Below are 18,908 nucleotides of genomic sequence, written 5' to 3' on the forward strand. Positions count from 1 at the left end.
CAATGCCTCAGGGCCAAGCTGGGCTCTGCTTGGGGCCATGATAAGGCAGAGGACAGGCTGATGCCCGGGGACAGCTTCAAGGTCACTGCAGGATGGGCCGAGCACATGGCCATGGTCTCTCACAGACCTAGACTCCTGCAAGTCGTTAAAAGATGCAGTATTTTGATTTTAAGTCTCCCAAGACATTGATGTTTTTAAGAGTAGGTCTTGTTTTCAATGTTGCTCCAAGCAGCTTTGGCAGCCCAGAGCCTGCTCGAGGAGAAGACACAAGCTGCTGACCCTAGGGTTAGTACGTCTGGCTGGAAAATAACGCCTTGCCCTGAGAATACACAGAACTATTCTTGTAGCTTTCCTTTGACTAGCTGTGCATCATTCCCACCAGCCCATTCACCCACTAAACACCCAAGAAGCTCACAGCAGTTTTGATATAATTTATTTGTCTTGGTCTTTTCTTTTTTATTGCATAGGCATAAATTACAATCTGTTGATTAAAAAATAAAACAAACAAAACAGTGCAGCATTTGCAACAGGCTACAGCATCAAATACAAACTCATCTGCCTGTAACCGTCTGTTTCTGCAGGGCTAACTCAGACCACGCGTGTAGGGCAAACCGCGGAGGAGGGAAAGGGAGTAAATAAGGGAAATCTGCTCCAACAGCTGTTTCGCATTTCTCCTGCCTCACCAGGCTCATCTTCTGCATCAGCACCAGGCTTAAACACCCCTGAGCAGAGATGCACGTGCTGAAGCAGCAGTTTTCTGGGCCCTCTTTTCCTCTGCAGCTCAGGAAAGTGGTGCAGGAACGCTGCAAGCTGCTGCTGGTGCGAGGCAGCACGCCTGGCGCTCAGCACCGCTGCAGAATTTGTGGGGCTGAAAAAGCGCCTGTAACCAGCCCTATCCTCCACAGAAGAGCATAAACCCTCGGGGTGATCTCTTGCTGGTGTCTCCAGGGGTTTTTACCCCACAACCGCAGACTTCCATCTCCAAAGGACCAGCGCAAGCTCGCCTTGCAAAGCCAGATGCTCCCTAGTGGTTTACACCCCCTTGGAAGGCGCAGAGACCCCACTCCAATGCTGTTCTTGGTGAAAGAGGTCCCCCTTTCCCACCTCTCACCAGCGTGCCCGATTTACCACAAAACCACTTTTTCTTGGGCAAAGACCCCGTCCACCCTGACGGCCCAACATGGAGGCCAGGGAGCCAGAAGGGAGGTAAGAAAAGGGGTTTTCCAGCCTTGTGGTTACAGCGTTCGCTCCAGCAGCCAGAGAACCCCTGGGGAAGGGGGAGAGCTTCATCTCTGCTCTCTCTTTAATTAAATTTAATTAAATACAGGAGTTGCTCTGCCGAGCCTGGGACAGGTCTAGGCATCTGTAAAAGCACCACACAGGGCACTCACGGGCACGGCTCCAAGGCAAGCAGGCAGCTGTAGACAAGTTTAAAATAACTTCGGCTGCAGCTGCCAAGAATGAAGACTACGCTGAGTATAGGAGAGAATTTATTGTCACGGGATCGGGCTGCAGGTCTGCTTTCTCCCAGCAGCAGGGCCTCCCAGTTCTGCTGGAGGCTCCACGGGGTAAATTTTAACCTGTTGAAAATGGGGCTGCGCCCCTTTTGGCTCAATTCCCTTGCTTGGAGCAAGGAGACCCCTCCAGAAGGGACGTGCTGCCATCACCGTCATCCCTTGGAGCTGGCACTCCGGCACCATCCTCTGCAGCCAGGGCTGGGAGGAGAAGGCAGAAAGGACAGGGAGCCCTTCCAAGCCATCTGCCTCGGGGACCAGAGGGTGACAGAGGCAGCCCCGAGCACCGCAGGCACAGGGAAGCCCTGCTGCCCCTGAGATGAAGCAGCAATCCCTGGGGAAGGAGGTCTCTCCTCCGCCCCGTCTCCCACCCAGGAAAACACCGAGCAGAGGGCAGCAGCTCTCGCTCACGGCAGCCGCCTATATACAGATACAGCCACGGGCGAGGGAGGCCACAGCCATGCATTGCAGTCTCGGAGGACATCTCCCGAGCAAGGAGGGCAGGGGTGCGTCCGGCACCCCACCACGCAGCAGTCCACAGAGGACCTTGTCTTCCAGGTCCAGCTACAGAGCCACCCACGACTCTTATTTTAAACAGCTCTGCTCATCTTATTCTAGCTTATCCTACTGCATGTGCTATTCTGCTACTAAACAAAGCTCCAGCCCTCTCCGTGTCTAAGCCATTCGCTTGAGCGGCACCACAGAGTGGTCTCTGGTTAAGTAGAAACTGCATGGAAAAAGTCTTTTTTCCTTTGTTACTAAAAAAAAAAAACCCAAAACCCAGCACCCCCAACCGGAAAATAACCCCTCTCCCCACCCCCCCCTTAAAAAAGAAAACCAAAACAAAACACAATCCCCCAAAACCCCACAGAACAAACCCAGAAGGGGAAGCAGGAGACAGGAGTTTTCAACAGCAACATGAAGCTTAACACCAGGGAGCCAGCCAGCCACGGGAGCCAACAGCATCACCCAGACCCAACACAGCCACCAGCAGCCGGAGGGCTCGGGCGGACGGACTACAGCAACACGTGCCGAATTTCTCCCCTCCTGCTGCCCCAAACTGTTAGTTTTATGTTAATACTGCATTAATACTGTCTGATTTCCCCTCTCCCGGCCCAGCATCAGAAGCCTGGAGATCTTCACATAAGCCAACACCAAGGCAGGAGAAACAACCCCAGGCGGACGGGAGACTCGGTGGCCACAACCAGCGGCTCCCACCTGCTCCCGTGGCACCGGGCCGGTCACCACCATCCCACACGCCGTATTGCGCCCAAGCCCGCGTGAAGCACATTGCAATCTTACATACGCCTTTCCCAAGCCCCGGCAATGCTAGGCGCGCCGTCAGAGAGGAGCAGGGCAACGGGGACGAGGGGCTGCGCAGACCCGACAAAAAAAAAAAAAAAAATTAGCTTCAAAAGTTAAAACGCCCAATACGCACTGAGAACAAGCCAGGCTGCGCTAGGACCCACATGGGATGCTCCTGCCTCACCACCCTGGTCCTTGGACAAGTGAAAGCCTCACCCCTTCACCACCAGCTCTTCTCCTCCCCGCAGGGGAGCAGCTTCCCGGGGCAGCTGCTGCTGCATCCTGGGATTTCTACGTGCGAAGCGGCAAACCGGACAAACCCCCTCCTGCCGTCGGCCCATCAGCATCCTCGTCCCACGCGGGAGCCGGGGGGTCAGTGTGCCGGCTCCCCGTGCACGCGGAAGCGGTAGACGCAGGTGTACTCGGGGTGGCCCCAGTTGCTCAGCACCCGGAGCTCCACCAGCTGGTATGTGCCCACGGCATCACCCTTGGGGAGAGGGAGAAGGAAAAACCTGAGCCCTAGCGAGCTCTTGCGGGCTCAGAGACCCCACGTGCCCCGTTTTCTTCTTGGGGCCAGGTGCTCCAAGGGCAAAGCACTCACCTCCAAGTAAAATGTTTGGATGGGGTCACCATCGTGGTTGTAGGTGAACTGCCCCAGGAGAAGGCCTTCCTCCTCTCCCTCCTCCTGGAGGCCCTATGGGGAGGCAGGGAGGCAGAAAGGGAGAACCAGGGGTGGTCAGAGAGGGACAACCGGAGACAATGAGCACACCCAGGGTGGCAGAGGGAGAGGGAGACGGAGACGCAAGTGCGCTTGGCCCCTGCTCCTGCTCTTCCAGGCCAAAACAGAAAAGTGGGGTCAGGGGCCAGTGGGGAAGGAGGGGAGGAGGAAGATCAAGAGTTACACCTACTCAACTCCCTCTCTCCCAGTGTTCCCCAAAACCCTTCCCCAAGCCCACTGCCTCCCCTCTCCCCTTCAGTACTGCATCCTCCTCCTCTTCAGGGTGACACCCATCACCCAGAGCACCCCACAGCCAGGTATGGGGCTCGCTAGCTCTCCCCTCCTGCCCCCTCCACCATGGCATCCTCCCACCACGTCCCCCCACTCCTCCCTTGGGTCTGGCCAAGGGCACTCACGTAGACAGTGAAATCCTTTGGGGCACTGGGGATGGTCCCCTGGGGCGAGAGGGCTTTTGGGATGTGCTCCAGCGTCACGGCCGTGGGGCGGATGATGCTGGAGAGGTGGATGACGGCAAAGCCCTGGGACCCACGAAAAGCCCAGCAGTTCCCGGGGTTGACGTCTGGCTACGAGCACAGGAGCAAGACACCAGCAAGGTTATTGCCATCAGTGCTGCTTTGTCCCCCGGGTATCAGCCTGGCTGCTTGCTTGGAGTGACAGCAAGAGCCCAATAAAACCCACATGAGGACCACCCCCGTCCTCCCCCTCAGCGGGGTCCTGCCCTGGGGGTGCCCACCTGCAGGATGACACGGGGGGACTGCGACTGGTACCACAGGGGGATGCCAAACAAGCTCAGCACTGCCGTCCGCGTCTTGTAGGTCTCCGAGCAGCGGGTGTTGATGACGCTGGCCCCTGGGGCAGAGAGGGGACAGGAGAGGGGACAGCAGCAGGTAAGCGCCGTGACACCCCTCCCCAGGATGGCTGGCTTGTCCCAGGGAGGGCGAGATGCCCCACCACCACCACCTACCTGCCGACTCCAGGGCATAGTCAACCATCCCCACGCGGTCCTCGCTGTAGCGCTTCAGGGCTTGACCCACGATGAGGTGCACTTGCTGCGGTGGGAGCAGAGGGCACGAGAGGGGTGAAGGGCCGGGCTCGCCCACCCCCACCCCACAGGCCAGACTGGCCCCAGATCCGCCGGTGGGTACCAAACACAACCCCACAACCCACCCCGTCCTCCCCAGCATCGTCTGCTTGTCCCCCCTACCCCATCCCACGGGATCGCCATCTGGAAAACCCGACGTCGCAGCAGGAGCCAGCCAGAGCATCCCTCCAGAGCCAACCCCAGGAGCCGGGACCCTGCAGCACCACTCTGGTCTAAATGTTACGGCGAGAACGAAGCCCGAGGGGGCTGCAGGAACTGCTAATCCTGCTCGATTCCTCCCTCCACAGGGAAGTGCCAAAAACTCTTTCCAAAGCAAGCAGGCTCATTTTTTTGCCCCGTGGTGTCATTCTGCCGCGGTGCTTTGCCCCAAATGCCTCTGCAGTGCTGCTGAGGGAGGGAGGCGAGCAAGATGCTCAACCCTTGGACACCCTGCTGGCACCTGCCCCGCTTCTGGGTGAAAAGATGCATAAGCAGAAACTTGGATTTTAAGACAGCGAGAGCCTCGGAGGCGTGCGGGTATCACCACCGACAACCCCTTCCAGGGCAGGGTGCGGGTGCAGGCGCAGCCCAGGGGAGGCTGATGGCAGAGAAGGGATGGAGGAGTTTCAGAGATGCTCTTGCCAAGTGGAGTGTGAGCATAGGACTGATGTCACAGCTGTAAGGGCTGTCCCGATGGCCCAGCCATCTGCCAGGCACTCTTGCCAGCTTCCCCCCCCCGCCATGCCTGCGGCCACCACCACATCCTCGGGGGTCAGGCCAGACCTCACCTCCTCCGTCACCCCTGCAGTCCCCCCTTGCTGCAGGGCCACTCCGATGCCGGCCTGAGCATCCTGTGCCGACAGCCTCCGGTCCTCCAGGACTTTGTCCAGGATCTTGCGCTCCAGGGCCTGGAGCTCTGCTTGGAGATCTTCCCTCTGGAGGACGAGGCTGGCGGTGCCGTCCCGCTGGGGCTGTGACAGGAACCGGCTGACCCACGCCGGGAACTGCGCTTCCACCTGAAACGGTGGGGACGGGGCTCAGCCCCGGAGAAGGGACCCTCACGCCTCCCTCTGCCAAAGGGGTTGGGGACCAGGGACTCACATCAGCCCACACCGCCTTCAGCTGCTCCACCATCCCCTCCACATGCTTGCCCATCACCTCCTGGTCCGACCTGAGGCCGGCCAGCTCCCTCCGCAGCGCTGCCACCTCCTGCTCCAGCCTGCCCGTCTCCTGCTGGAAGCTCCCTCGCAGGCCCTCCTGCGCCGAGCTGTGCCAAGAGAAAGGCAACAAAACCCTGTGCCCACAGCTCCCGCTCCCCCCTGCCAACTGGGGGAGAAGGTCCACCCCCCATCGCCTACGCTCAGCCCCTTCTCCAGCCTCAAACGGTTTTAACTCCTGTGGCAGTGACATCTTCTACCGTGTCCCGTGGGAAAGCATCCCCAGCTCGCCCCACGGCTGAAGGGCTGCGTTCCCCGCGGCGATGCAAGATGACAGCGGTGAAGGTCATCTGCCGCCACTGCCCTTCGAGCCCCGCTGCCAGCCAGGGCGCTTTCCTGCCCGTGTACCCACACCTCCATCCCTCCTTTCCACCCGGGATCATGCCTCTCAAACTCTCCTTCGCCCCAAGCAAGCCAGACCTGGAAACCCCTCCCAAGCCTCGCCGCGGGGATTTTGCCCCTAACCGAACGCTGGTTCTGCGCCGATGGCCAGCGTTACCTCTGCCACGCCGAGTTCAGCTCCAGCAAGCGTGCCTCCATCTCCTGCCAGAAGAAGAGGAGAGACCCGTGACACCCCTGGTGAGGATGCCTTGCCCGGGTACCGCTGCACATGAAGATGCCTTACCCGAGAGGCTTGTGCCATCCTTCCCAGGCGCCCGTCTAAATCCCTCTGCAGCTGGGCTCGGAGGGCATCCAGCTCACCCTGCAGGGTGAGGAACAGGGGGGGAACATCGGAGCCCAGCCCCGTGTGCCCCCACCTCCCCGGGTGCCCCCCGCACCCCTCACCTGGAGGTGGCCGGTCACCTCGGCGCGGAGATGCTCCTTCAGCCCTGCGTCCCGGCGGCTCACCAGCCCCTCCAGCAGCGCCACGACGTCCCCGGAAGGTGGCTCGCCCCCTGCCATGCCCTGGCGCAGCTCCCAGCGTGACACCTCGGCCTCCAGCGCCTCGAAGCGCTCCTCCAGGGCCTGGAAGCGAGACAGCAGCCGGCGCTCCCCCCGCAGCCCCTGTGGTGGCAAAGGCAGGGCGCGATGGATGTAGCCCCCCGGGGAAGCGCAGACCCCTGTGTGAAAGGGGACCCCAGCCACCCAGTCCCCAGGGTCATTGGCATCTTCTTCATCTGCGGCTTCCCAGGAGAGGGAAGGTGTTCCCCCTACTCCATCCCTGGGACAGCCCGAGAGCCAGACGGCCACAAGGCAGGGGAGCCATTTGCACCATCTGCCTCATCCTCCAGGGCATCTCCATCCCCTGGAAGGGCCCCTTCGGCCATGGACCACGCTGTCCTGGCTCTCTCTGCAAGGCACCCACCCCACCTTTGCTGAGCCTCACCTGGTCCAGAGCGGTCAGGTCCCCCGCCCCAGGCACATCAGAGGAGGAAAGCTTCCCAGCTCCCCACCACGGGAAGGTGGGCAGGCTGAGCGTCGACAGCCCGTACGGGTAGAAGTACCAAGCTCCTGGGCACGCAGGGGGACAAGATGGTTAATGCTTGGGGTTAGCAGGAGGGTGGGGATGCAGCAGGGTACCAGGAGCCATGAGCACGGAGCTCGGGGCCACCCATTGCCCAAGCGTGGTAGCGGGATGCTCTGCACTGCCCCAGGTCCCAGGGCCACAGATCGAGGTGGGCTGACTCACCGTAGGCAGCAGCAGCGAGGAGCAAGAGGAGCAGCAGCAGGAGCAGGGACCTCTTCAGCCACGGGTAGCGCCTGGGGCAAGGAGAAGAAAGCGGTGCCTGTAGGACAGCAGCCGCCTTCCCCACCGCAGCACTCCTCCGGATGGGAACCAGAGGGAAAGCAAAGCCCAGCCGGGCTGCGGCACAAGGCACCCACCCGACGCGTGCCGGGCTCTGCAGGTTCTCCCCACCCCGGCGTCCCCCCACCACGCTCACCTGGAGAAGGGGACGCTGCCCAGGCGGGGATCCGTGCCAGTGAGGCGGTGCCAGGCAGCCGCCAGCCCCGAGAGCAGCCACGCCACGAACCGAACTGCCGGGAGAGCAGCCGAGCCTCAGGCGGGGGGCCCGGCAGAGACGTCCCCCTCCGCCCCCCAGGATGCTCCCACAGGGGAATAAAATCCCTCCACCGCACACAGCACGTGGGGAGGGGAGATGCTGGCTGAGAAGAAAGGTGCTGGAGAAACCCCCCCTGGCAGCCCCCCACTCACCCGGGGAGGTGAGCACCTGCCAGAGGAAGGAGCCCACCCGGGAGGCTGCGGTCCTCAGCCCCGATCCGGAGCTGCTCTGGCCTGAGTAAAAGCGACCTGGAAAGGAAGAATCGAGGCAGCAATTCACCAAACAGAGCCTTCATCCCTGCGTCGCGTCGAGGGTGAAGGAGGGTGGCGTGCTGCGGGGGGGCTGGCAGCACCCTAGGGACCACCAGGCTCTGGGCCGGTCCCCCTGGGGACATCCCCCCCAGCATCCCTACCGCCGTAGTCGTCTTCCGAGGAGTACCCAGACGAAGAGGCGTAGGTGTCGTACGTCTTGCTCTCCAGCAGTCCGTTGATCTTGCTGGACTCAGTGTCGCCGGTGCCTCTCCTCCTCCTGGTGGAGAGCTCCCCGCCTGCCCCCCAAAACACCGGGATCCCCTCAGAAACCACCCACCCCCCGCGGCAACCCGGTCGCCCAGCGCAGGGGGCTGCCCCAACACCCCGCCGGTGCCCGGGGAGGGAGCGATGGCTCACCCCAGTATGCGCTGCTGTCCAGGGCATCGTCCAGCATGGAGCTGCCCAGGGCGGCGAGGCCCCGGCTGCCCCCCAGGTAGGACTCGCTCATCAGGGACTCGCTGTAGTAGGAGGTTTGGGTGCTGGGGGCAGGGGACAGGCGCTTGGTGCCGCTCGATTTCCTCCGGATCGTCCTGCCGGAGACGAGAGCGCGCTCACCAGCCGCGGGACACCGGGAAATGGGGGATTCGCCCCCATCTCCCAGCCGGTGTTGCTTCCCCCCCGCCCCGCGGGATGGTGACAGGTTCGGAGGCTGCAACCGCCGCTTTGCGCAAGGCCCCGGTGCTCGGCCCCGGGCGGCTGCCGGCACCGCTTCCGCTCGCACCGCTGCGGTTTTCCGGCCCGGTGCTCGCCGCGCACCTCCCTCCCGCCATCGAGCTGGATGAGGCTCGCAGGCACCCCGGCCGCCCCCCGCGCCGGGGCAGGGGGGACGCAGAGGTGCCCGGGACGGGGGGCACCGGGCTCTCGCCGGAGCGGGGGCACCGCCGGTGGCAGGCCGCCCGGCGGCCATGCCGAAACGCAGCTCGCTCGCCATCGCGCTCCCTCCCGCCCGCCAGCCGCCCCGACGCAGCCCCGGGATGGACGGAGCGCCCCGGGCGCGTTGGGGAGGGGGGACCCCCCAGGCCTGCGCCCTGCTCACCTGCCGGTGGTCTCCTTGAAGGGGAGCTGCTGGCCCCCCAGGAGCGAGCTGCTGCTGCTGCTGCTGGCCATGGCGTCGTCGTCCCCGGGGGGGTAGCGAGTGGTGACAAGGCGCTGGCTGCGGCGGGACATGGCGGCGGGGGGGGTCGCGGCTCGCCTGGGGGGGGGCAGCCGCGCGGGGAAGCGTCAGCGGGAGGGGACCCAGCGAGAGGGGACCCCGCTCGCGGGGGGGTGTCCTTTCCCCCTCCCCCCGCACGCACCGACACCCCCACGCGTGGGGTGCCCGGGCCGCCGCCCTTTATACGGCCATAAACCCCCTGCCCCCCGCGGACCCTCCGCACCCAGTGCGAGCCGACCCCGACCCCCCGTCCCCGCAGTCCCGTTCCGCCCCACGCAAAACCCACGGGCGAATCCCACAGAGCAGCCCAGGAGCCCCCGCCGTCCCCCCGCCCGCCGCTCCGCTCCCTTTTGTTGTGCAGGGGAAGGCGGCGGCGCTGCCCCCCCCCTCCCCCCCCCGCCCCCGCCGCTGCCCCGCCCCCACCCCGCCCCGCCCCGCCCCGCAGCACCGCGCGCGCGCGCCCGCCGGGGCCGGCCCCCCCTTCCCCCCGTCCGCGGGCTCTGTGAGCGCCTTCGGTACCCCCTTCCTTGTTGTTATTGTCGTTATTGTTATTATCGGCGTTACCATATTTTTATTTTATTTTATTTTATTATTTTATTTTATCTTACTTGATTTTATTTTATTTTTAAATTTTATTTAATTTCATTTTATTTTATTTTACTTTATTTTATTTTATTGTTTTTATTTTAATTTAATGAAATTTAATTTAACTTTATTTTCTGTTTTAATTTTCATTTTATTTTATTTTTTATTTTTTAAATTTTGTTTTATTTTACTTGATTTTTAAATTTTTTTAATTTTAATTTAATTTAATTTAATTTTACTTTATTTTATTTTTATATTTTCATTTTATTTTATCTTATTTTACTTTTATTTTTTACTTTATTTTATTTTTTTACTTTACTTTTTATATTTTATTTTATTTTATTTTATTTTATTTTATTTTATTATTTTAATCTAATTTAATTTAACTTTATTTTTTAATTTTCATCTTATTTTATTTTTACTTTGTTATTATTTTATTCTTACCATAACTATTCGGGGGGGTGGGGTGGCGCGACGGGGAGGGCCCATCCCCGCGCCCGGGCACCCACGCAGCCGCGACCGGGCGGGCGGGTTCTGCCGCTCCCCGGGCCCGTGGCCTCAGACACCCCGCTCCCCCCCCCGCTCCCCCCTCCCCTTTTCACCCCCTTTTCCACCCTCTCCCGCGGTGCCCGGCCGGGCCGGAGGACATCTCTCCTCCCCGCTGGCCCCTTGGTCTCCGGCCGCGCCGATGCCAGCCCCGCGCCCCGTCCCGGGGACACCGGGGGTGGCCGTAGCGACGTCACCTGCCCCCGGTGACGTAACCCCGCGAAGGATTCACCCCCCCGGGGGCTCGGGGATAAGCTGGGTGCTGAGCCACCGGGCGCTGAACAGGGTGCCCGGCCTCAGGAGCCGCATTTTCAGGTGGGGAGGGAGCGGGCAGTGGTTCCCGGGGGTCTTGGGGGGATGCTGGGGGGGGGAGTGGGGTTTGTGCCCCCTTGCCGCACCCCCAGCGCTCGGCGGGTGCGGGGAGAGCGGGGCAGGGGTCATCGACGGGTGGCTGGTGGCTCGGTGTCCCCAGGCCGGCAGCGGGGAGGCTCAGCTCTGCTGTTTGGGGGTTCCCAGGGCATCGCCGCGCTGGGGAGGCGAGCAGAAGGAGCTCGCCAGCATGGCAGCTCTCGCCGGGGGAAGGCGGGAGACATCCCTGCCCTTCCCTAAAAGGCTGCGGAGGGTGGAAGCGACGCGTCCCGGCACGCAAGGACAGGCCAGGGCTGGGGGAGCAGCGCTGCTGGGGGAGACCTCAGCTCCTGTCTTCTCCACCAACCTTTTTATTTAAATACCCTCCCCATCCCGGTTACCGGCTCCGCCGCCGCCAAAAGCCGCTGCCACACGGAGCCGGGGCTGCGCACCGGAACCCCCCGCCCCAGTGGGGTCCCGAGCCCCCCCGTCACACCCATGACCCCATGTCATCCACGAGCACCTCATCCGGGTGGGCCGCCCCGGCCAGGCAGCGTCCCACCGCCGCCAGCACCATGCCCAGGCGACGGTCCAGTGCCCGCAGGTGGGGCTCGGCCAGGACGGGGGCCAGTGGGTCGGTGGCCAGGGCTTCCCGCAGCAGGTCACTCAGCAGGTAGGGCTGGGTGGCCAGCAGCCGCAGCCGCAGGTACGTCGACTTCTTGAGGCTGAAGAAGACGAAGGAGGGAGAGGTCTCGACTCCGGGGAACCTCTCCCCGAGGGCAGCAGCTCCAGGGCGCGTGGGGAGCCCCCATACCTGCAGCACTGCCGGAGCGGGGCCAGGATGGACAGTTCGTCGCGCGAGTGCGTGCCGAAGCTGGGGACGGGGGGGGAGAAGCCCACCGGCATCAGCCCGCGGCTTGGAGCCCAACACAGGGCGCATTTCAGCAAGACCCGCGGTCTCCTCCCCACCCCTCGGCTGGGGTTGCTCCCCCCCACTCCCTGCTTTACCCGCGGCCGTTGTCCAGGTGCAGCAGGAAAGTGTCGTTCCCAAATTTCTCGAAGGTCTCGTAGTGGTGCCGGTCCATGTTGCCTGCGGCAGGGCAACGAGTTTGCGGTTGGGTGCTGGGCTGGGAGGTGGGAGCGGGGACGAAGAGCACCCTCCTGGTGCGAGACCGAAAAAAGGGCTGGGAGCACCCCCAAGGTGCCTGTCTGGTGGCCATGGCCACGGAGGGGACCTGAGCAGAGCGCCCCCGGGGCCTCCAGACCGCTTCTCAATCCGGCAGCCCCCATGGTGGGGCAACAGCGGCAAACAGAGCAGAAAGAATGGCAAAGGCACGGCTGCGGCGGCCGGGGACGAGGCGGTGGGAAGCTGTCCCAGTCAGAGGATGGCCAGGGGACAGCGTGGGGAGGAAGGAGCGGCCAGGAAACCTCGCAGGCCGGCAAACCTGGCAGGGCGCAGTGCCACGGGACGTGGAGCCGTTTGGGCCCCCGGAGCCCCCAGCGCCGTCGCGGCGGGGCTCACCCATGAGGAAATCGAGGATCGCCATGTCGATGAGGTCGAGCAGGCGATGGCCCCTGTCGTAGGGCGGCGTCTCTCGCACCTGAGCGCAGTAGTTGGGGTTCAGCTCCCACCTGCGGGCAGAGGCCGGGACGGGGGACATGAGAGCGGCCGTGGGGCAGCCCCCTCCCATCCCAACGGCTCTGCTGCCCTGTGCCCCCCGTGCCCCCCGCTCACTCGGCCTTCTTGCTCTTGTGGTAGGAGCGGCGCCAGGGGCTGCGCCAGGAGCGGCGCTTGGCCAAGGTCTTGTCGGGCAGCAGGGCGGCCATGGAGCCCTCCAGCCGGTCCGGCTTGCCGCAGAGGGCGTGCTCGGTGGAGCAGTAGTAGGAGCATTCCCCGTAGAAGCAGACGTTGCCCGCTGGCCGTGGGGACAAAGCAAAGGTTGGCGAAGAGCGGGAAGGCGATGAGCCCGCTACCCCCACGCAGGGCGGTCCAGCAGGTGGCCGGGTGAGGATGCTCCATGCACCGTGGCCACGTGCCCACAGCAAAGTGGTGGCAAGGAAGGCCTTGAGGAGCAGAGCTCCGTGGCAGGGGACACGGCGGGAGCTGGAGCCGTCCCCAAAGGGACGGTTTGCCCCGGTGCAGGGGGAGCCAGGGCAGGAGCAGCCAGGCGAGCTCCATGCTGGTGGCCACAGAAGAAGATGGACGGCATGAAAGCTCACCTGGGGAGATGAAGAAAGTCTTGGCCAGCTTCTTGTCCGTGGTGATGTCACGGATCTCCTTCGTTATATTGACCAAACGGCCAGAAACCGGGGGGATTCGCCGGAAATCCAGGATCCTGAAACACGGAACTTGGAACCGTTTCTTGCTGACCCTGGCTTGTTTTCACAGCAAGTTATTAAAACTGCCGTGAGATGCAGGTATCCCTCACAACAGGGAGGAAGAGGTGGGATGAGATGCAGGTATCCCTCGCAACAGGGAGGAAGAGGTGGGACGAAGGAGCAGTTTCTCTGTCGCTTCGCTGTCACAAGAGGGCTGAGTCAGATGCAGAGCTTGCGCTCACCTGTCCAGGTGGAAGGCTGCAATCTCTGCGTTGTGCCGCTCAAAGTCCGAGAAGTAGAAGAAGTCGACGGGGGTCTCCTGGTCCCGGGTCTGCCTGGGAGGAGAAGGGAGGGTGGGGGCAATGGCCGCACATGAGGTGACCCCCAGTGTGGGCTTGGCCCCAAACCAGCCCTTGCCTTGTGTCCCCGGTGCCACCACAGATGCGGCCAGACCCAGCCTCCTCCAGTTGCTCCCTGCTGGGTGATGCAGCCCCAAATCCCCCAACGAAGGGCTGGGAAGCCCTCATGGTCTGGGTGGTCCCGGATGCTCCTCACGGACCATCTTCTTCTTTCCACCACTGGAGGTCACTACCCCATCACAAGCTGCGCCCAGCCTGCCGCAAGCACCACCGGGGAAGGCGAGAGCAAAGGGGACCACCCCGCTCACCCCAGTTTTGGGGTGGGGGTTGGGGGGCCCAAGAGGGGCAGCGCACGAAGCATTTCTCCATTTCTCCCTCCGCGGTCTTCTCCAGCCACCTAACAGGACCGTGGTGGTGGGGTATGGGGTTGTCCCCGGCTCTACTCACTTCATGGGCTTGAAGAGGGCCTGCCCATAGTTCGGGAACGTCATGATGAGCTTGAGCTGGGTCCCGCCAGACTTCTGGACTGAAAAGTGACGCGCGGGGATGAGGGAGGTGGGCAGCAGGCGGTGGGGCAGGGGTGCGGGGCAGGGGTGCTGGCAGGGAGGTGGTACCTGAGCTGACGATCCTCTGCGTGGCCAGGTCCTGCAGGAGGGTGGGCATCAGGGGGTCCCGGCGGGGGTACAGCTCGTAGCGGTTGATGCCGACGTGGAATTTGAGCCAGGCGGGGTAGGTGTCGTAGGCTGTCTTCCCTGTCGGGAGGAGCGCCTCGGCTTTACTGCTGCTGACCCTGCAGCCCAACAGCCACCGCCACCCCAACAACAACGACAGCGTTTAGTTGGGACGGGACAGGTCCCACGTCTCCAGGCCCTTCCCGGGAGCCGGCGCATGGAGAGTGAGGCCCAGCACAAGCCCTGGATGGTGGAGAAACCCCTCACCCCGTGCACCCTCCTTGGAGCTCCTGGCACCTGGGCCGATCTCACCCATGGCTGGTGGCCCGGGGAGACCCACTGGCATGGCTGAAGCAGGCTCGGTGGCTTCCCTCGCATCCCCCACGAGAAAGCCCTGGGCTGGCCCTGCTCCTCTCATCTGCACCTTTATTTCCCTGCTGGAGCAGCTCATCTTGTCGTATTTCCCCCAGGGATTAGCTCCCGGGGATACAACCAGCTACGCACACCTGCGTGCGCACCAGGGACACACATGTCGTTCACCAACACAGGGCGGAGGAGCAGGGACTTCCCCCCCATCCCCAGCACCAACCTGAACTCCCGCCCTCAATGTCCAGTTCCCCTGGGATGGGTTTATCTCACACCCCTGATTTCCCCTGGGGCTGAGTTTGGGTTAGTGCTACCCCTGCCTCTGGGCCTTTCGCAAATTTGCGGTGTGCTGGCTTTCATGGGCGGGCTCTTGGGGGTATCTGCCACCGCTCTGCGCCCACCGGCACTGCAATGGGACAGTCGGCCCAGGGCATCGGTAATCCAAAGCCACATCTCTCTCTAGGAAAACGCAAACTGTGCCCCAGTTTCAACCAGCCAGACCCACCTCCCGTGGTTATCCTTGGGCAAGGTGGACCTCAGAGACAAGACAAATGGCCGGTTGTGGAAGCCAGCTCTTAAGCCAGCTTCTACTCTCTCCCAATTTTAGCAACCACCACGTTTGGAAGGTGTGCTTTCCGTAAGGAAGCTGCTACGTGTTATTGACGCTAAAGCTTTTAATGTCTTCCCTCCTAATTAGAGGTTAGTAGTCCAGTGATAAAAATAGGCAGCCGGCAGCGGTGAGCTCACCACACAGCCGAGCCTAAGGAGGTCAGGCGGTGTCCTGCGAAATGCGGGACGGGAACGGTCTCACGGTTAGAGGTAACCTACATTGTGGGCTTTGTGTCCCCAATGTGTTGGGACAGGGGGATGAAACTGGTTAGGAATCTGCAGTGGGGACTTCCTCATGTATAGAGAGAGGGAGACCACAGCTAGAGTCTGCACTGGGGAAGGAAAGGAGATGAGCTAAAAGATATCCTACATAATACTGTGAATAATTCAAGTGTCTGCTTTGGCTTTGCCGTGTGCTACAGGCTCCCAGGCAGCAGCCCAGAAATTCAGGGCTAAGAGAGGATTTGAGGTGCAAGAAGAGCTCGCTCAGCATCCGAGGCCCTTCTGGGGCAGGGATGCTGATCTACGGAAGGAAACACCACCTTTGGTCCCTGCCGCCCGTCCCCTCAAACTCACGTATCCCCCAAAAGCAAGCCAGGGCTGAGCTCACTCCTCACCATTCGTCACTCCCACTGCTGTGCAGGCTGAACTTCTCCATGGGGTTGACCACAAACAACTTGTCTTTCTCCGTCACCTCCAGGATTGGGATGTTGTAAAGAGGATGCTCGAAGAGCGCCGCCAGCTTTGATCCTTTGGTCCGCCCCGGATCGCTGTCTCCGTGCCGGCGCTGGACCCCCATCTCTCCAGCCCTTGCCTGCAGCCCCGCTCCCGGCGGCTGGGAGCTTTTCTCCAAGGAGCCATTGCTGCCGCTGAAATCCTGGAGGATTCGCAGGCTCAGCTTTTTGGGGCTGGCCAGCATAGGGCTGCCTGACGGGACGCCGGAGGCTTCCTGTGCCTTCGCATGGCAGCCGCAGGGCCTGCGGGCTGCCGGCAGAGCCAAATCCATCGCCAGGTGCACCAGGAGGGCCAAGAGCAGGATAAAGAGGAGGCTGATTTTAAATTTCCTTTGGAGAAGCGTTTGCAGCCGGCACCGCATCCTTCCTCACTCAAGACGCTCAGCAAGGGGTGGGCACCCACCCGGGGCTAAAAGAGAGTCAGTGTAGCCACAGCCTCCGTGAAAAAATAGGAGCGAAGCGTCCTGGATTTAGAGCATCGCAGTTAAAAAGCAACTGGTGCGCGGGCAGAGTCGCGGGATGAAAGATCTGACACCGCGGCGCTTCACGGGGCGACGACGCCGGGCCGGCAGCGGGCAGGGCGGGAGGTTGCAGCAGGGTTTATCAGCGCTGATAAGGGGCGAGCTGGCACCCCCGAGGTCAGCGTGAACGGGGCAAGTTCCAAATCAATAGCCGCGGGGCTGGCTCGGGGAGAGCGGTGGCTGCAGACAACCGCCACGCTGCCCCATCCCTCCGTGCTGTCACCTGCATGAGGCCGCAGGACGTTTCTCGGTGCAGGGGGCATGAGAGTAGATCTGCCCCCTGCAGCAGCCCCCCTGCCCCGCACCCCACAGCCCCATTCTCCACGTCCATCGTACCTCCTAAGCTCCCGCCATTTTTCTATCCACACCCTCACAATCCAGGTGAGTTTTGCTCCTGCTGCTCAGCCAGAGCACCGTTATCATCCTCCCCCTACACATTCAAGGTCGCTTCTATGCAATCCCCCGTTCAAAAACTGCTCAAGTTAGGTAAAACGAAGGGGGTGTGAGTAGCAGCGTCGCTAGGACGGGAAAAGCTGGGCTGGCAGGGTAGGGAAGGGCTGCCAGGCAGGTAGTACACGGGCAGGGACGCTCCCAGGGCCTCTGAAGCAGGCAGGGGAGGCAGGCAGGCAGGAGAGGCAGGCAGGCAGGAGCAGGGTTGCTGTCTGCTGCCTCAGGCATCAGCACAGGGGGGCATCGGGACCCCCGGGGCGCCAGGGAGGACCAGCAGCTTGCAGAACAGAAGGGCAGCCCATTTTAATGAGAAATTCACCTTTCCAGGGACAGCCAGGTTTACAGAACTGGGCTGCCTCGGTAAAGTGGGTTGGTGACTTGTAGGGGGGGAGCTTTGGATTTGTTAAGGGACAGAGAAGCACGGGAAAACCCTCAACAAGCCTGGGGGCTTGTGTAGAGTTCGGAGCGATGTTTTCCCTCCTTCTGATTTCTCAAAGGATGCAGAGAGCATGTGAAATCCCGTACGTCACACGGTCCTTCCTCGCTGCGTGAGGCACCAGCAGCCAGCTTGGACACCCTCGCTCCAAGCCAGTGAGGGTACGATGAGCAGCGGGCAGGAGGGGGTACGCCGGAGACCCCCTCTTCTACTGCCATCCCTGCACTACCCTCTCCGCCCTGTCCTGTGCCAGCTCCATCCATGCTGGGCTCGGCCCCCTCCCAGGCGAGAACGCCACGTTCCCGGTGTTCTCGGCTTGCCGTGTCCCACGGCGCGACAGTTGCCTGGAAACCGCCTCCGGCTGACACCATCAGCCGCCCCAGATTCAGCCAACTCCGCGTTCCCTTCCCTGAGCCTTGCGCTAGCAAGATGGCCGATGGGAGCCGGGGCAAACGGGGAGGAAGAGGAGCGCTTTCCAGCCCGGCTGGCGAGCTTGAAGCCCTGCAGAAGGAGCCGGGCGGAGGGGAGCAGATGGCTTCCCCAGGGAAGGGAACACAGCGTCTTGCTCTGGGAGGTTTGCTGGATCCTGTCCGGACATACGGTCGGGAAAGAAGGCACCTAGGAGGGGTTGTAGCTGGAACACGGGATCGTTAGGTCATTGCTTAGTGGAAAAAAAACACCAACAAAACCCATGTGGTAACCGCTCGCATCAAAGAAACTGGGCTTGGTGCCCAGAGCAGGGCCACAGATTTCTTTAATCCAGAGCCAGCCCTGGGAGACCAAGGGGAGAAGACCCTCCTTCTTTCCAGTCCCCCAAACCAGCTCCAGACTGGGCTGGGGTGGATAGAAACCTCCCTCCCACCTCCTAGAGCCAGGCAGGGACCCCACGGGCTGAAGCCACCCCCCCGACCAGGCGTCCCACCCCTGCCCCGATTTAGCAGCCCCTTAGGAAGTGGAGGCAGTGGGATTAGGTGGGGCGCTTGCCACCCTCAGCACTTCAATGGCAGCATTAAATATTAACCAAAAGATTTTTCAGCGAGTCAGACACGAGCCCGCAGCAACGGGGAAGAGCCGGAGAGCTTCAAAGGTGCCTCGATTGCCTGACAGCACATTGTACCTTGTTGCCATGACATCATCACAGAGAAGCAGGAGAGTTCGCACCTCTTTCTTCCCATCTCCCCTCTCCCAGCCCTTCCTCCATCTTCCCAGCGCCTTGCCCCCTTCCCAGCAGGTTCGAGTCACCCCTGGGGCGGAGGAGGAGCCGCACATCCGAGGACATTTCCACTGCTGGCACCGAGTCAGGACTCCCCAGCGGCCAATAACGACGCCGCCCATCTCCCCTCAGCAGGGAGAGATGAAGTCACGACGCGCAGCCCTCCGAGCCGCTGCCGCAGCTTGCTGGGATGGGTGGATAACAAGGGTCATTTCGGCTGGCACCGATGCATCACCCTGCGTTTTTCATCTCCTTTTCTACATCTGACAGCCTGATGCTTTGATGGGGATGGGCAATGGCAGCAATACGCAGGGGGCAAGAAACAAGAGGGATGGGAGAACACAATAGCAAGCCACCTGTTGCCAGCCTCCCCAGCTTTCTGCTGAAAATTTGTAAGGTAAAAAACCTTCAGCAAGGGGCTGCAGCTT

General features: G+C 61.7%; 2 protein-coding genes across 3 annotated transcripts; both read right to left on the bottom strand.

Annotated features, from left to right (window-relative positions):
- Window positions 1–2,338: 2,338 nt before the first annotated feature.
- Window positions 2,339–9,697, bottom strand: SUN2 (Sad1 and UNC84 domain containing 2). Of its 2 annotated transcripts, XR_012764861.1 has the most exons (19): window positions 9,610–9,697; window positions 9,207–9,362; window positions 8,528–8,700; window positions 8,272–8,406; window positions 8,012–8,107; window positions 7,740–7,833; window positions 7,487–7,557; window positions 7,184–7,308; window positions 6,643–6,861; window positions 6,482–6,559; window positions 6,356–6,399; window positions 5,741–5,906; window positions 5,428–5,655; window positions 4,523–4,607; window positions 4,292–4,407; window positions 3,954–4,121; window positions 3,421–3,513; window positions 3,140–3,306; window positions 2,339–2,887 (listed from the first exon to the last, which is right to left on the bottom strand). XR_012764861.1 is itself a non-coding variant. In XM_075428928.1 (18 exons), exons 2-18 carry the CDS (start codon window positions 9,335–9,337, stop codon window positions 3,193–3,195), a joined length of 2,136 nt encoding a protein of 711 aa, XP_075285043.1. In that variant the 5' UTR covers window positions 9,338–9,362; window positions 9,610–9,697; the 3' UTR covers window positions 2,339–3,192. The 2 variants fall into 2 exon arrangements, 1 of the variants encoding a protein (XP_075285043.1); XM_075428928.1 differs by having other exon boundaries at window positions 2,339–3,306.
- A 1,595-nt stretch (window positions 9,698–11,292) lies between these two features.
- On the bottom strand, window positions 11,293–16,281 carry LOC104329859 (extracellular serine/threonine protein kinase FAM20C). Its single transcript, XM_075428574.1, has 10 exons — window positions 15,744–16,281; window positions 14,095–14,270; window positions 13,928–14,006; window positions 13,364–13,456; window positions 13,023–13,138; window positions 12,538–12,718; window positions 12,325–12,434; window positions 11,811–11,892; window positions 11,617–11,676; window positions 11,293–11,527 (listed from the first exon to the last, which is right to left on the bottom strand). The coding sequence occupies exons 1-10, from the start codon at window positions 16,220–16,222 to the stop codon at window positions 11,293–11,295; spliced, it is 1,611 nt and encodes a 536-aa protein (XP_075284689.1). The 5' UTR covers window positions 16,223–16,281.
- Between the last annotated feature and the right edge of the window lie 2,627 nt (window positions 16,282–18,908).

This window comes from Opisthocomus hoazin, chromosome 8, assembly GCF_030867145.1.
Source record: "Opisthocomus hoazin isolate bOpiHoa1 chromosome 8, bOpiHoa1.hap1, whole genome shotgun sequence".
NCBI classification, from domain to species: domain Eukaryota; kingdom Metazoa; phylum Chordata; class Aves; order Opisthocomiformes; family Opisthocomidae; genus Opisthocomus; species Opisthocomus hoazin.